This window comes from Theropithecus gelada, chromosome 13 (assembly GCF_003255815.1).
Source record: "Theropithecus gelada isolate Dixy chromosome 13, Tgel_1.0, whole genome shotgun sequence".
Taxonomy (NCBI): domain Eukaryota; kingdom Metazoa; phylum Chordata; class Mammalia; order Primates; family Cercopithecidae; genus Theropithecus; species Theropithecus gelada.
Genome location: NC_037681.1, coordinates 18,551,767 through 18,568,253, shown reverse-complemented (window position 1 = coordinate 18,568,253; position 16,487 = coordinate 18,551,767). Strand labels below are relative to the sequence as shown.

The 16,487-nt window shown below is 49.0% G+C and overlaps 1 protein-coding gene across 2 annotated transcripts in view; it reads left to right on the top strand.

The window, feature by feature from the left end:
* The window catches only part of CNGA3 (cyclic nucleotide gated channel alpha 3), a 68,408-nt gene that overhangs the window by 18,374 nt on the left and 33,547 nt on the right, over nucleotides 1-16,487 (top strand). For both annotated transcript variants that reach the window (XM_025354502.1, XM_025354500.1), the window contains exons 2-3: nucleotides 5,849-5,986; nucleotides 13,909-14,022. In XM_025354502.1, coding sequence (XP_025210287.1) covers nucleotides 5,886-5,986; nucleotides 13,909-14,022 — 215 coding nt within the window. In that variant the 5' untranslated portion in view covers nucleotides 5,849-5,885. The remainder of the gene's footprint in view (nucleotides 1-5,848; nucleotides 5,987-13,908; nucleotides 14,023-16,487) is intronic.

Genomic DNA, 16,487 nt, shown 5'->3' with positions numbered 1-16,487 from the left:
CTAATTTGATTGCGCTGTGGTCTGAGAGACTATTATTATTTCAGTCCTTTTGCATCTGCTGAGGAATGTTTTGCTTCCAATTATGTGATCGATTTTAGAGTAAGTGCCATGTGGCACTCTGTTGTTTTGGGGTGGAGAGTTCTGTAGATATCTGTCAGGTCTTGATTCAGAGCTGAGTTCAAGTCCTGAATATCCTTGTTGATTTTCTGTCTCAATGATCTGTCTAATACTGACAGTGGGGTGTTAAAGTCTCCCACTGCTATTGTGTGGGAGTCTACATCTCTTTATAGGTCTCTAAGAACTTGTTTTATGAACCTAGGTGTTCCTCTATTGGATGCATATATATTTAAAATAGTTAGCTCTTCATGTCGAATTGATACTTTTACCATTATGTAATGCCCTCCTTTGTCTTTTTTATCTTTGTTACTTTAAAGTTTGTTTTATCAGGCTGGGCATGGTGGCTCATGCCTGTAATCCCAGCACTTTGGAAGGGCAAGGTGGGCGTGTTATCCCAGCTACTAGGGAGACTGAGGCAGGAGAATCACTTGAACCCAGGAGGTAGAGGTTGCAGTGACCCGAGATCGCACCACTGCATTCCAGCCTGGGCAACAGAGCAAGATTCCATCTCAAAAATAAATAAATAAATAAAGTCTGTTTTGTCAGATACTAGGATTGCAACCCATGCTTTTTTCTCCTTTCCATTTGCTTCGTAAATTTTCCCCCACCCCTTTATTTTGAGCCCATTTGTGTCTTTGCACCTGAGATGGGTTTCTTGAATACAGCACACTGATAGGTCTTGACTCTTTATCAAGCTTGCCATTCTGTGTCTTTTAATGGGGACATTTAGCCCATTTACATTTAAGGTTAATATAGTTATGTATGAATTTGATCCTGTCATCATGATGTCAGCAGGTTATTTTGCAGGCTTATTGAGGTAGTTGCTTCCTAATGTCGTTGGTCTTTGTATTTCAGTGTATTTTCGTAGTGGCTAATAACAGTTTTTCCTTTCCATAGTTAGTGTTTCCTTTAGGAGCTCCTGCAAGGCCTGGTGCTGATGAATCCCCTCAGCATTTACTTGTCTGAAAAGGATTTTATTTCTCCTTTGCTCATGAAGTTTAGTTTGGCCAGATAGGAAATTCTGGGTTGCAAATTCTTTTCTTTAAGAGTATTGAATATTGGCCCCCCAATCTCTTCTGGCTTGTAGGGTTTCTGCTGAGAGGTACACTGTTAGTCTGATGGGCTTTCCTTTGTAGGTGACCTGGCCTTTCTCTCTGGCTGCCCTTAACATTTTTTTTTTTTTAGACAGAGTCCTGCTCTGTCACGTAGGCTGGAGTGCAGTGGTGCAATCTCAGCTTACTGCAATCTCCACCTCCCAGGTTCAAATGACTGTCCTGCCTCAGCCTACTGAGGTCTGGTGGCTCACTCCTATAATCCCAACACTTTGGGAGGCTAAGGCAGGCAGATCACTTGAAGTTAGGAGTTCGAGACCAGTCTGGCCAACATGGTGAAACCCCGTCTCTACTAAAAATACAAAAATTAGCTCGGCGTGGTGGCGCATGCCTGTAATCCCTGCCCTTAACATTTTTTCCTTCATTTCGATCTTGGAGAATCTGATGATTATGTATCTTGGGGTTGATCTTCTCATGGAGCTCCTTATTGGAGTTCTCTGGAGTTCCTGAATTTGAATGTTGGCCTGTCTTGTTAGGTTGGGGAGGTTCTCCTGGATGATATCCTGAAAGGTGTTTTCTGACTTGGTTCCATTCTACCCATCTCTTTCAGGTACCCCAATCAGTCATAGGTTCAGTCTTTTTACATAATCCTATAGTTCTCAGAGGTTTTGTTTATTCTTTTTCCCTTTTATTTCCTCTCATCTTGTCCGCCTGTCTTATTTCAGCAAGATAGTCTTCAAGCTCTGAAATTCTTTCCTCTGCTTGGTCTATTTGGCTATTGATACTTGTGAAGTTCTCGTGTTCTGTTTTTCAGCAGCATCAGGTCATTTATGTTCCTCTCTCAACTGGTTATTCTGGTTAAGAGCTCCTGTAATGTTTTATATGGTTCTTAGCTTCTTTGCATCAGGTTAAAACGTGCTCCTTTAGCTCAGCGAAGTTTGTTATTACCCACTTTCTGAAGCCTCCTTCTGTCAGTTCACCCATCTCAGCCTCAGCCCGGTTCTGTGCCCTTGCTGTTGACATGTTGTGATCATTTGGAGGAGAAAAGGCAAAAAGGTTTTTTGAGTTTTCAGCATTTTTTGGCTGATCCTTTCTCATCTTTGTGGGTTTATCTTGTTTTGGTCTTTGAGGCTGCTGACATTTGGATGGGATTTTTGTGGGAACTTTTTAGTTGATGCTGTTGCTGTTGTTGCTTTGTTTATTTTTCTTTTAACAGTTAGGCCCCTCTTCTGTAGGGTTGCTGCAGTTTCCTGGGGGTCCAATCCAGACCCTATTCACCTGGGTCCCTCCTGCCCCTGGAGGTGTTACCAGTGGAGGCTGCAGAACAGCAAAGACAGCTGCCCGCTCCTCCATCTGGGAGCTCCCTCTCAAAGGGGCACTGACCTGATGCCAGCAAGAATGTGACCATATAAGGTTTCTGCTGAGCCCTGTTGAGGGGTCTCACCCAGTCAGGAAGCACAGGATCAGGGACCCACTTAACAAAGCACTCTGGCTGACTCTTAGCAGAGGGCGTGCCCTGCACTTGTGGGGGATCCCACTCATCCAGACAGCCCTGATTCCTCAGAGCCAGCCAGGGGAGAGACTAAGTCCACTCTTCTGTGGATACCGCAGCTGCCCTTCCTCCCGAGGGGCTCCAACCCAGGGACATCCAGCCCCTGGCTGGAGTTGCTGAAATTCCAGTGGGGAGGCCCTGCCTGGTGAGGTGGGATGGGTCTTGGTTTAGCCTAAAGAGGCAGTCTGGCCACAGTCTGCCACAGCCACTGTGGTGTGCTGTGGGGAATTCCTCACGGGTCCAAACTGCCCAGTCTCCACGACACCAGCAGGGGAAAATGGCAGACTGGAGCTCCGGTGATGGTGGCCACCCTTCCCCGGAGGGGCTCAGTAATCTTAGGCTGTCTCCAGTGTAGCGGCCGCCAAGAATCTGCACAGCTCTGTGCTTGGGACCCAAGGCCCTGGTGGTGTGGGGCTCACGAGGGAATCGCCTGATCTGCGGATAGCACAGATCCATGGAGAAAGCGAAGTTTCCCGGTTAGGGCAGCACAATCACTCACCGCCTCTTTTGGCCAAGAGTCAGAGGTCCGCTTGGCCCATGCCCCTCCCGGGTGGGCAGGCGCTCCACCCTGCTTTTCTCACTCTCCGTGGGCCTGCCTAGTCAGTCCCACTGAGAGAACCTGGACACCTCAGTTGCTGGTGCAGGATTCACTCACCATTTTCATTCTCCTTGGTGAGAACCTCTGACCTCGGCTGTTTCTGGTCGGCCACCTTGGTCCCTCCCCAGATTTATTGCTTTTAATGGAAGATTACAATTTCATATGTTGGTCCTAAAGTTTTGCAGGCACCTCAAACTGGAATCATTCTCTTTCTCTAACCTGCTTCTCTCCTATTTCCCTGCCTCAGTGGGCAGGCAGCACCCCCCATCAAACCAGCTGTTTGGACACCGTGTTCAGCACCTCTTCCTCCCCACCCCTTATACCTAAATTGCCATGTCCTGGCAATTCTACCCACTTGCTCTCACCACCACAAAGCTAGTTCAGGCAGCTGTTCTTGCTCCCCTGAGAAACTGTGACAACTTTTTAGCTGCTCACCTCACAGCCGCTCATGTTCCCTGAATACATCCTCCCTGGTCTAGCCAGAGTGGCCTGTACACATCTGACCACATTCCTAGTGGGCTTGGTAGGGTAAGGCCCAAGCTCCTGGGCACAACCTGCAAAGCCTGTTGTAGCACCTGCCCCACCACACTGTCAGATCCTTGAGAACAGGCTTCATTCGATTTCTCTTTATAGCTCCTGTGATCAGCCAGAAACTCACTCCTTGTTGCATAAATGAATAAAGTGTTTAAAAATCAAAACAATGTTTGATCTATTGGGAAAACTAGAAAATTTAAACTCATAGACTTAAACTTTCAAACATGAGAGACAAGTCGGGACCCTGCTGAGCCTATGGCTGCCCTTTCATAACTGGCAGAGGGTTGGCCAGATGTGCATGGCCACACCCATGGCTCCTGTCTCCGACCTTCCTTTGGATATGGAATTGAGTCCTGGAGTGAGTCCCTGGGCTATTTCTAGAAATTGCCATCCTTCTCCGGAGTGGTCTCTACTGACATCTGACACATTTAAACCATGTGGCTGCTCAAGAGAGCCTGTGCCAATCTGTTTTAGAGAAACCATCCTCAGAAATGCATCTTCCAGAAAGACTTGTCCAGAAATCACGGACCTGGCCAATCACGCCAGCCCTGCTCCCACGTAGGCTTTCTTTTCAGTCCAGAGGCACCTTCCAATGTTTGCCAAAGAGAAAATGTTCACGGCCTGATTTCTGGCACAGGTGTAACTGCCCAAGGAGTTCACCTTCCCCACTGCCTAGACAGAGCCAACTTACCAAGACAGGGGAATTGCAATAGAGAAAAAGTATTTGACACAGAGCTGTCTGTGCAGGAGACCAGAGTTTTATTATTACTCAAATCAGCCTCCCCCAAAACTCAAGGATCAGGGTTTTTAAGGATAATTTGGTGGGTAGGGGGGCCAGTGAATCGGAAGTGCTGATTGGCTAGCTCAGGGATGAAATCATAGGGAGTTGACGCTGTTCTGTTCTGCTGAGTCAGTTACTGGGTGGGGGCCACAGAACTGGTTGGTAGGTCAAGGTGTGGCCACCCGTTGTTAGAAACGTGAAAACCCGAAAAGACATCTCAAAAGGCCGATCTTAGGTTCACAATAGAGATGTTGCCTTTAATAGTAACTGGGGAAGTTGCGAATCTTAGGACCTCTGGAATAATGGCTGATAATATTTAGAATTCCAGCCCCTCTCATTCTAACTTTGTGGCTGGTGGGCTTTCATTTGTTTTACAAAAACAGTTTAGCTTTGGGTAAGGGCTTTAATTTAAATTATAAATTAAATTCCTCCCCAAGGCTAGTTCAGCCTACGCCTAGGAATGAATAAGGACAGTTTAGAGGTTAGAAGCAAGACGGAATTGGTTAGGTCTGATGTCTTTCACTGCCATAATTTCCTTAGTTACAATTTTTCAAGGCGATTTCACAAGGATTGTACCACATTGACAGGTGGGATCTATCTTTCATTGGACAAGCTGCTTAACACCTCTGAGGCTCAGTTTATTCATCATTAAATGGGAATAAAAATAATAAGTACCTCACAAAGTTATTGTGAGGATTAATGAGATGAAGTGATATTGGATTTAGCATTATATTATAAAGGTTTTCTGAACATCACGTATGGTCCTTTCTTTACGTGTTGTCTTAAAGCAAGATTTGAGGGAGCAGTGGAAACACCTGCCAAATTCTAACATAAAAATAAGGAAACAAGAAAAGAAGGGTCAAGAGGGACATTGCATTATCTCAGAGAATCATAAGGGCTTTACCTTCTTATATCACATTCCCACTTGGCCATTCATTTATTTATTCATTCACTCGTTCAGCACTTAACTCTGAGCAGCTCGTCAGCATGGTAACAGAAACAAATAAGTAAAAGACTTTGTGCCTCAGGCTAGAAAGAAGAGCCCGAAGATGTCCAACTAAAACTCACTGCTGCAGGATCTACAAGAGACAGCGGAGGGCGTGCCTGCCAGGGCTTGCAGGGGGGCCGCGTGCGGTAGCCCTTGTCCGTGATGAGCTGGGTTTGCAGTTACTTTCCCGTCCTGATGACGTATCTGCTTTGTGTTCACATTTCAGCAATCATCTGGGGGGCTAAATGTGACAAACCAAGAAGATGGCCAAGATCAACACCCAATACTCCCACTCCTCCAGGACCCACCTCAGGGTAAAGCCCTCAGACCGAGATCTCGATCGTGCTGAAAATGGCCTCAGTAGGTAAGATGGGCTTTTCGTTTTATGCCTGGCTCTGGTCGTTTCCACAGCGGATCTAGACTATGGGGGAAGAATGCCTTCACGTTGGCCAACCACAGATCGGAGGGCAGGGGAGGTATTCACAGCACTGCCAATTTCATTTTTCATCTCACTTAATCCTCACAACCCCCAGAAACTAGTCTGTATTATTGTTTTAGAGATGTGGAAAAGCAGGTTTAGTCACTTAATTGCTATAAGAAAATGAAGATTCAAATGCAGCAGACTAAATTTTACTGTAAGAACTTCCTCAAACTGACACACTCTCCCATGTATTCATCAAAAATGTGTTGGACTCTTGCTGTGCACCAGCCACTGAACTGGGTTTGCAGCCTGAGCTGGGCACCAAGGATGTAGCATGAATCCAATGCCCTGCCCTCGCTTCCAGGGGAGCGTCTGGAGGCAGGCCATGCCCAGGGCCTGTATAGGGAGTGGGTAGTGCCTTGTCAGCCAAGCCATCAGCCCCACCAATGACATCCTGACGCAGGTAGGAAATGGAAATCTGGGGCCTTGAGCTCTACTTCAAGCCCTGTTCCTAACTTCCTAGCAGACCTGGAAAAATGCACTTAACCTCTCCATGCCTCAATTTCTTCACCTGTAGAATGGAACAGCATTTTTTCCAAGCTCCTGGTATAACAGTGAAGACATCAGAAGGGACCTATTTAGTGTGCATGGACCTAAACCCTTATGTTTCTTTGTTTTTAGTTTTCTCGTTTTTGTTTTTTGAGACAGAGTCCCACCCTGTCACCCAGACTGCAGTGCAGTAGTGCAATCTCAGCTCACTGGGTTCAAGTGATTCTCCTGCCTCAGCCTCCCTAGTAGCTGAGATGACAGGCACCTGCCACCACACCCTGCTAATTTTTGTATTTTTAGGAGAGATGGGGTTTCGCCATGTTGGCCAGGCTGGTCTCGAACTCCTGACCTCAGGTGATCCACCTGCCCCAGCCTCCCAAAGTGCTGGGATTACAGGCGTGAGCCACTGCACCCGGCCATGTTTCTTAAATTCTCAATGAGATGACTGAGTTGAACCATGAGTAACTTTCTTTCCAATATTTCTGTTACTTTCACCCTACATATATAGAATTGAAAATTATGCAGCTTAAATACACAGTCTGATGGCCCCAAAATGCAGTAACATCCGTCAGTCCCCACCTCCCAGCACTGGGCCCTCATGCCTCATTTCTTCCATTCATTTGTGTTCATCACTTCCTCTCCCAAATGCACATCTGGTTTTTTCTCTATCTATGTTCTTGATCCCAGCTCTGCAGCAAACTCTGCTAATAAGTGATGGTCAATAATTTTCAAAGAGATTGAGTCCCCATTACGCAAACCCACACAGCCCTTGAACCCCACCTTCTGAGATTTCGGCAAAGGAAGGAAGATCCCAGGGCATCCCAACAGATACTTATCTCCTCCAACCATTTAACTCTGTGCTGGGGTCCTAGGAAGTGTGATATAGCTTCAGAAGCATCAGAAAATTCCATCCTACTCAAATACCTTTATCCTAACTAGCCCTTTTTCAATGTCTGTGTCCTACCACTGGAGACTTAGTCCTCTAAATTAAGGCATTGCTCCTTATTTCAAAGAACAAAGAACGCTATTAGGACTGTATTCACTCTTGAAATATTTGTATGTTTTAATAGTTTATTTCCCATGTGTGAGCTAATAGAGCCCCGTGAAGAGGGCTTCAAAGAGAGTATCAAAAGAGGGCATCAGGCAGAAGGAGCCCAACGATGGGGCACAGAATCCTGGGCCCAAGACCTTGGGAGAAGGACCAGAGGCTGTCAGGATCAGGAAGATTTTGAAGCAGAATGGAACTTTTCCTCTTTGCACCCCACTTGCCTGGAGTGGGGCATGACCCAAGCATCTCATGGAGTTTCCAGGTTCCCTAAGGCAGAGAAGGCAGTAATGGGATCTCAGTCCGGCTCCTTCCAGTGAGATATTCACTGGACTAGGCACCCAGGAGAAGGCAGGCCTGGTCTGTAGGCTGCTGCGGCTCCTGCCCACAATGTCTGCTTGACTTGACAGCACTGCGGTCCTGCTGACTCACCCTGGCTCTGCTTTGGCCAGTGACCTCCACGCCCAGCTTGACCTGTGGCCTGTTCAAGAGGGCTTTCAAGGCCTCTTAGAAGATGACCATTTGCTAAATGAATTGCTAGCTTGTTAAGCCACGCTAATACCAGTCACCGGCCTCTGGCTTCCGGCACACTCCCTGCAGGCTCACTCTGGAATGCACGTTGACAAGGGTCACAGCATGCTCTAGGGATCAGCCACATGGTCAGCGGCTCTGAACTGATGCCCTTCGACAATGCTATTTGTCGTCTGCATGGGTGAGAAAAGGTCCTCCCTTCTCCTTCCTTTGCACTTTCTGTGACCAGAATGATGGTTTAACAGCACAGGTTTTGGGTCAGACTGCCCGGGTTTGAACACTGGCTCTGCAACTGACCTGCTACGAAAAGTTGCTCAACGGCTCCAAGCCTCAGTTTTCTCATCTGCAGTATGAATCGGTACTGGTGTTGCCTCCTAGGGCTGTGGGGAGGTTACAGCAGAGGTGAATGCAGAGGTCCCGGCACGGCCCCTGCTGTGTGGTTGAGTGCCCATTGACTCTCAACCCCGGGCTTGGAAATGATTACTTCTTCCTATGGGCCTTCTCTGGTCTCTTCCCCTTGACCTCAGATAGCCCCGTTTCCTGCCCGTGTCCAAGCCCTGCTGTCTCAGCCTGACCGCCAGCTGAGGCTTACTGAGCTCCACTCAGGCCTCAGCCCTACCCTTCGCATGGTAAATTGACAGATTAACACAGTATCCCATGGAAACACCACCGAGATTTCAAAATGAGAGACAGAAAGAGCGCTTCCTTTATGAGAGAGCTATGATTTATCTTACAGAGGCAAGAGTGGCTTTAACCAGCCAGCAATTTTCAGAACGTTCCTTGGAATCACAAAGGAATGACAATGTGTGCTCAGGATGGGGTACAGCAGCCTCAGGGATGGAGGCTGGGCCCAGCCCCTCCCCGGCTTCCCAGCCCAGCCCCGCACCTGTCTATCCACCTGATTTGAACAAAGGACTCCGGCACCTACCACGTAAAAAGTTTTAAGTTTCAAATCACTATTTTGGAACCAAGAGAAACGGTGTTTGGACAAGCCACACCTCTTTGTCTTGAAATTCCAGTCCTTTTGGAAAACTTTTGAGATAAATGATTGAGAATTGGGGTACACGAATGTTAATCACTCTTTATCTTCAGTGATATCAAGAAGGCTGCACTGGGAACCTGCGTGTGGGTGTGGCCCCTCGCTGACTGCCCCCAAGAGGAAGGCACAGCCAAGTCTCTGTCCCTTGAGACTTCCCTGCCCCAAAGTCTTTTCACCAAATTGGAGGCCCAGTTTTTAAGTTATTGGAATTATTTTTATAGTGGAACGTCATAAGGAAGCATGAAAACACTTCATTTGAATGAAAACATTTTACACCCTGAAAACACCAAAAATAAGTTTGAGTTTTTCTTTTCTACTTAGCTCTTCTTAGTTGGCTCAATTATTTAAGAGCTGTCTGGCATATCTGTGAGGATAAGGCAATAGAAGCAGGCTATTCTCTGCTACAAAGAACTGCAGCTAGGACTGAGGGCACCTTAAATCCTGGATCCATCTCCTGGTGTAGCTGTTTTGAATGAGCTTTGGGGCACAGGGGTTTGTGTCTGACAGAAGAGTGGTTTTCTTGTGTTACTCCCTGAGTGGAGCCCAGAGCAATTACTACTGAAGAAAACAATTTTCATCCCGCTTTTCCAGGACTGAAGACTTAAAACTGCATTGGCTTCAGTCCCCACCACATGCGGCCAGCAGCAGAGGGTTACAATCATTCAAGTTCCTCAGGGCTTGAGAAGGGGGAAACTCAAGTGTCATATTCCCCATCCTTGTGCTGAAAGGCCACCTCTGTTTACTCTCACGTCCCCAAACCCATCTTGCTGGAAAACGTCAGATGCTTCACCAAGTGCAAAGTTAATTTCCAGTTCCAGTTCTCGTGGGAGCCCCTGTCCTCGCCCAGTGACAAGAAACCTTCACCTTACCAACATTAATTCCTCTGTGCAAATAAACGTAGAACTTGGGCATTACAAGGTGAAAATTATGTTGTCTTTCAAAGCAGCTCTCTCCATTCTACTAGTTGTTCTTGCTCTTGACAGCTACCAACGTCAGGGGGGCCTCTTCCTGGGAAGGCATCGTCCCCACGTGGGATCTTAGAATAGCCACCCACACGTGGGAGGGAAGCTCCGGGGTTGTCCTGGCCTGGTCTGTTCATTCTACAGAGACTGAGGTCCTGTCAAGCCACTGCCCCAGGCCCTTCCACCAGCCACAGGCAGGACAGAGCCTGGCCCCAAGACTCTCATTTCCCAGGGAGACTCCAGTTACCATTCTTGCATTAGTTGCCAAAGTATCTCCCTTTTTTTGGTACCTGTGTGTCCTTGGGGACTCCAAATGTCATCACAGACATCAGTTCCTCTCCTCTCTTCCCACCTCCCCTCCATCTGCCTGGTAAAATCAGTTTCTGGGAGAAGTAATTAATGAGGTTTACTATGTAAACACCCCCAGGCATTTAACACAGGTAGAGCTCTGGAACTAAAAGAAAGACATTGATTTAACAGAATTTCAGGCATTGAGAAGGAAGTGGAGCGGCTGGGCGTGGTGGTCAAGCCTGTAATCCCAGCACTTTGGGAGGCCGAGATGGGCGGATCACGAGGTCAGGAGATCGAGACCATCCTGGCTAACATGGTGAAACCCCATCTCTACTAAAAAATACAAAAAACTAACCGGGCGAGGTAGCGGGCGCCTGTAGTCCCAGCTACTCAGGAGGTTGAGGCAAGAGAATGGCGTAAACCCGGGAGGCGGAGCTTGCAGTGAGCTGAGATCTGGTCACTGCACTCCAGCCTGGGCGACAGAGTGAGACTCCATCTCAACGTCTCAAAAAAAAAAAAAAAAAAGAAAAGGAAGTGGGGCAAGGCATAGGGAAGAAACGGGCACCCCCATCAGGCCCCTGGAACTTGAACTTGCATCATGTAAGGCTCTCCCTGTTCTTCACGGACAGTTGTGCCTTTCCGGTCACTGAAATCCACATGAAATTGCCAACTTTCGCTTTATTTGCTTTGTGAAGATCAGGAAACTTAAGCCCAGAGAGAGTCAGTGACCAGTCAACAGAATACTCAGCCTGCAGGTGCTGGAGCAGAGACTCCAACCAGGACCTGACACCTTTCCACTCTGCCTCCTCCCCCTGAGTGGGTATCACAGATCCCGTCCACATGCAACAGCTCTCACTGCTGCTGGTTGCAGGTCTGCTTTGCAATCCTGGATGGGGTTTGCCCTCCTCACCCACCCACCAGCTCTGATGTCATCTAATTCCTTTGCCGCAAATGCAAATAAATCTGGTCTCAGGATGTGCCCTCATGCAATTAGCAGGAACCAAACTACGCTAAAACGCTGGGCCGACTGCTTGGTGCCGAGAGCTCCCTGAGGAGCTGCTGGTGGCAGCAGAACACCTCCATCCTTGGGATTGCCTCCAGATCTTCCAGGCACACAGGCTGTGACAGGGCCCCCGCCCAGCTGTCTGCTGCCACACCACCACCCCCATGCCATCTGCTCGGATCCAAGGACCTCTGCCACCTCCTCCTGCAACCAACCTAGGTGTATTGGAACATGCATCCCACCTTTATTGTATACAGAATATGAAGAGGGCAAGGGAATTGTAGCTTCCGGACTGCAGCAGGGCCTCTGACAGGGTCTTTCACGTGTACGCAAATGAGACGAGAGCGGGTTTCTTATGCGTAGAAGGGGAGAATTCAATCAGATGGTTTGAAAATAAAGAACCATGCCTATGGTGCAGCTGTATGGATTAGAGCGATGTCTCTAGTGGCACGCCACAGGGCTCAGTCCTCAGCCATGCTTTTAATTTCATTTTCATCTGTGCCATATATGAAAATATAGGGCAGCTTCATGGCGTGGATGACAGCAGGTTTTGAAATGGGATGGAATAACATTGGAATCTCGGCTGTACCACCTGGCTGTGGGACCTCAGTGAAGTTGCCTAACCTTTCTGAATTTCCATTTCCTCTCTCACAGGGTTGTTGTGTGGATGAGATGATAAAATGTATGTGGCTGGCATACAGTAAAGAGCCACTCAATGGCATGTAGTTTGTGTATTGTGTTTGTGAGTAGAATGGTGTTGGAAGGAAAGGTGAGTGTGTTCTCTGCACACTAAGGCTTCCAAAACATCGAGAGACTCGGATCAATGGGAAGGTCCAATACTTAATTCCAAAAAAATCAGTTGCACATGCACAAGCCGGGGTCCTCTGGCTGGCAGCAGCCCGTGTTACAGGACTGCTTTGGGTTTTCGCTGATGGTAGCTGGTGACCATCAAAAACCACCCAAAACACACAAAGCAACAAAGGCTTCCCAGAGTGGGTTCCAGTCACAGCAGGGTGGTCTCAGTCTCCCTGCCCAGTCAAGCAAGACGCCAGGAACTTGCTCATGGGAGAAGGACCATGACAAGGAAGAGACTTGACCACAAGGAGGAATGGCTGGGTGAGCTGGGGGTTCTGGCCTGCAAACCCACAAGTTGCACAGGTTCTGGTCATTGAAGGTAGAAGATCAAGCTACCCGACTCCCTGTGGTTCCAGCAGAGACCATAGCCTCAGTGTGGGGAGGCTGAGGGAGGGAAGAATCTGTGGGCAGGTGGGGCAGTCAAGAGATGGCCCAGACAGACCGGGGCACGGGAGTGAGCTCCCTGCTGCTGGGGAAGGCAGGGAGGAATCTGTAGGAGAAGCAGCAGCCCGGCCACCGGGATTCAAGGACTCTGACTTCTAATCAATCACCAGGGAGAGACCGAAGCTTTTCCCTGGTGTTAATTCTTGCCTCCTTGTTAAGAAGGCTAATGAGGTTGGAACAGGTCACGTGAGAGAATTAATTTGTCTTGCCTGGGCTCCTCAAGATTCATAGACTGAAGTGCAAATCCCTAGAGGCTAATGCCTGGCTGCCTTTTAATCAGGCTGATCAAACTGCAGCCCAAGGGGGTTTAAAAGAAAGGCAAATATTCCCAGACACATTCCTAGTCTTTTTCCAGGCAATTCAACCAGACTCCGCTGGTGTGACTGGTGCTTGTATGGAGTTTCGGGCACCTGTCCTTTCTGGGATCACACTTTCCACAACGGATTGCACAAGGGGGTCACCACACCTTACCTCTGCCTTGCAGGAGAGAGAGCCTACTGTTTGGCAAAAGGGACTAGGGGAAGTGGAGTCCCATTTGAAAGCACTGTACAAATTATTTGAACTGCATGTGGAGGGCTAGGCCAGTTCTGTGCTATATTCCAGGGCCTTCGTGTTAACCAGTGGGTTCCCAGGAAGGCTGCCACACAAGCCCACGAACAACTGCCCAGGCAGTGTGGCTGCAGCACACGCAGTAGGAAGGGAGGCTCAGGAAGACCCCTAAGGAGCAGGTATTCAATCTGGACTCAGAAGATGAAATTCAGTAGGCGAGAAGCGTTGGAACCAAAATCCTCGTTCTGGAGTCATTTTATGGAAGCAGCTGCTTTGGCTTGAAATGGCAAAGCCCCGGGACCTCTCCCCACCCAGTGCTTTGATGAGGGCCAGGCCATCATGTACTGCCACCTCCCCATCCCTTCACCTAGCCCTGGACAGTAGCTGCCTTCCTTGCTGTAAAGGAAAGGCCACGTTTATACCAAAAGCCAGAATCCATCTGCAGGAGGCAAAGGGAAGTGGGGAGCCCCTGGGATGAGGATCTCTGAGGGTGGCTTTCCCTGTCAAGCAGAACATCTGACCGTCTCACTCCTGGCTGTGTCCAAGAGGCGGATGGGCTTGAAATCAATCCCGCTTGCTGCATATCTGATTTCCTAGAGCCCACTCGCCAGGCGAGGAGACATCGTCAGCGCCGCAGCCGGGGATCGCCATGGAGACCAGAGGACTGGCTGAGTCCGGGCAGGGCTCCTTCACCGGCCAGGAGCTTGCCAGGTAACCGACCAGCTTCAGTCCCTACCTTGGCCTGGGGGACGCTGTGGCAGAAAGAAGGGAGTGACCTCTCCAGAAGAAGGGCTAGATGGGGGTGGAGCTGAAGATGTGGAAAAGAAAGGGTCAGGAGCAGAGCAGCCTGAAAACTCTCAGTGAGTCATTTCCTCTAGGGTCAGCTGCTCTGAGTTCAGAAAAGTCTAAGGAAAACTGCCTTTATCTGAAATTGCTTAATGAAAACTGACATTGAGGTGCTTGCTCAGGTTTGGAAGATTTCAGAGCAAAAGCTAACCGGAGAAGGTGGTAAGAGCAGCCAGCCGTGGGAGAGCTTGGATTCGGTGGACGCGGTGGTGTGCTGAGGGTGATGGCGATGAGGTCTGAAATAGCGCTGGCAGGGTCTCCCGAGTGCTCGTCTGGGCCCCAGGGCAGGTGTCCCTGCAAAAGCATTTGTTTGCAAGATGAGTAAGACTCCAAGCTCTGCCTCCCTCTGCTAACATCCGTACTCCAGCTTCAACAGCTGCCCCATCCTGAGGAAGTCTTTTCGCCTTTTCAAGTCTCCTCTAAAAATGCATCTAACAGTGCCTACCCCACAGGTGGCTTGAAAGCTGCTTCAGAGCCAAGCACCGACTCACGGCAGGTGCCCAGCAAACACCAGGCTCATTATTTCCCTCCACCAGGTGGTTGTTTCCAACGCCAGAGTTCTACATAGTCGTATGTTCTACACTTTTTACTTCAGATTATCGCAAAAGAAATTCACGTTATCTGTTTATTCTTCATGCTTTTCATTATGAAGGCTACTGCTCCACCGTTGTTTATTAACTAGTCCGTTGTAGCTGGGCATGTAAGTGATGTTCAGTGTTCGCATTTTACTAATAAACAGCTGTCTTAAGGTTCTTTGTTCATAAAGGGAAAAAGAGAACACCTGTAAATCAGCTCTGCAGGGCTGACACAGGGTGTGTTGTAAGCTAGCAACACAAACTATCTCAGGGAAACAGAGCCCGTGGGGCTCGCAGAAGGGGACCTGAGGAGGTAGCCACCTTCCCCCTCCCATTTTCTCATGGAGTTTCATGGTCTTTGTGCCTCTTTCTGCATGTCCCCTCCGTTCTGGCTCTTTCTGTTCCCATATCAGCCGGCACAAGGCTGAAAACAGCCTTTCTCATGTGACCATGAGTTGAAACACCCAACCCCGTCTTCAAGAGGCTCTCAGTTCAGAGGCCTGAGTGGCTCTCTGTGCATCCGTTGTGTCCTAGTCCCATTGTCTGAGGCTGGAGGAGGGAATATGACCTTTGTTCCACCCTCTCGGCAGAGGAAGGGTGTGGGTGCAGGAATTGTCTGCAGCAGAGAGGCTGGGCTGGGCAGATACCTCCAACTACGTCTGCGGCAGCAGCTGTAAGCATCTGCCTATAGGGATATTTTCTTAGTCGGTGTATTCCCTTAGGCTAAGGTCATAAGTGTGTGATTAGGGTCAAGGTATGTGACAATTCGTGGCTTAGTTCCAGGTTGTTCAGTACCGACTCTGGCTGGGGACACCCCGTCCAGGGGAGGGCACTGCAGATGCCAAATCAGGGATTTGGCAAATCAGGGAAACCAGAAGCTGAGAAACAGAATGGGGTCTCCGGGCCTGTCACCCGCTGTTCCCCTCTGGCAGAGACACCGGCAGCAGCAGGCAGGGTGGAGGGAAGGCACCTCTCAGGCCCATGCGACTCAGATGAGCTCTGGGGGCTGGTACTACGGTCGCAGGTGTTGTTACTGCAAGCTCCAGGCAGGGCCGGCTCCGGGAGGGGCCCAGGGCAAGTTGCAGAGGAACCTCCCAGGCCTGGGGAGAAAACTCTAGTTTGTACAAGAACACACCAATAAGATAAAAGCTTGGAAAAGACTCCAGGCTGTGCTTGGATGCCTGTTCCTTTAAGCCTTGCTCTATCAGATCTCAGGACTTCTAAATAATAAATAAATAAATAAATAACCTTGCTCTCGATGTTGTCCTCGTTTGAAACCCGCATACGCTTTACTCTTCCTGTGCTTGGCAGTCATGACAAAGAGCTCTCCACTGGGCAAAAGGAGTGAGCTAATTGCCCGTTTGAAGGATCATGCCTTAGGCAGAGTCCAAGTGCTACAAGGACAAATGGTAATAGAGTGTCCCTTTCCGGGGAAGCCTGCCCCTGACTGCAGGGTGGAGGGAGAAGGGGATACACGGTCCCCATGGGACGGAGATGCAAACGAAGACCACAGGGCCCCCAGCACCCACGCCCTGCCGGCCATCACTGCTTCTGCCCCACCCCTCGAGACAGAGAGAGAGAGAGAGAGAGAGAGAGAGAGAGAGAGAGAGAGAGAGAGAGAGAGAGAGAGAGAGAGAGAGAGAGAGAGAGAGAGAGAGAGAGACAGAGAGAGAGACAGACAGAGAGAGAGAGAGAGAGAGACAGAGAGAGAGAGAGACAGAGAGAGAGAGAGACAGAGAGAGAGAGAGAGAGAGA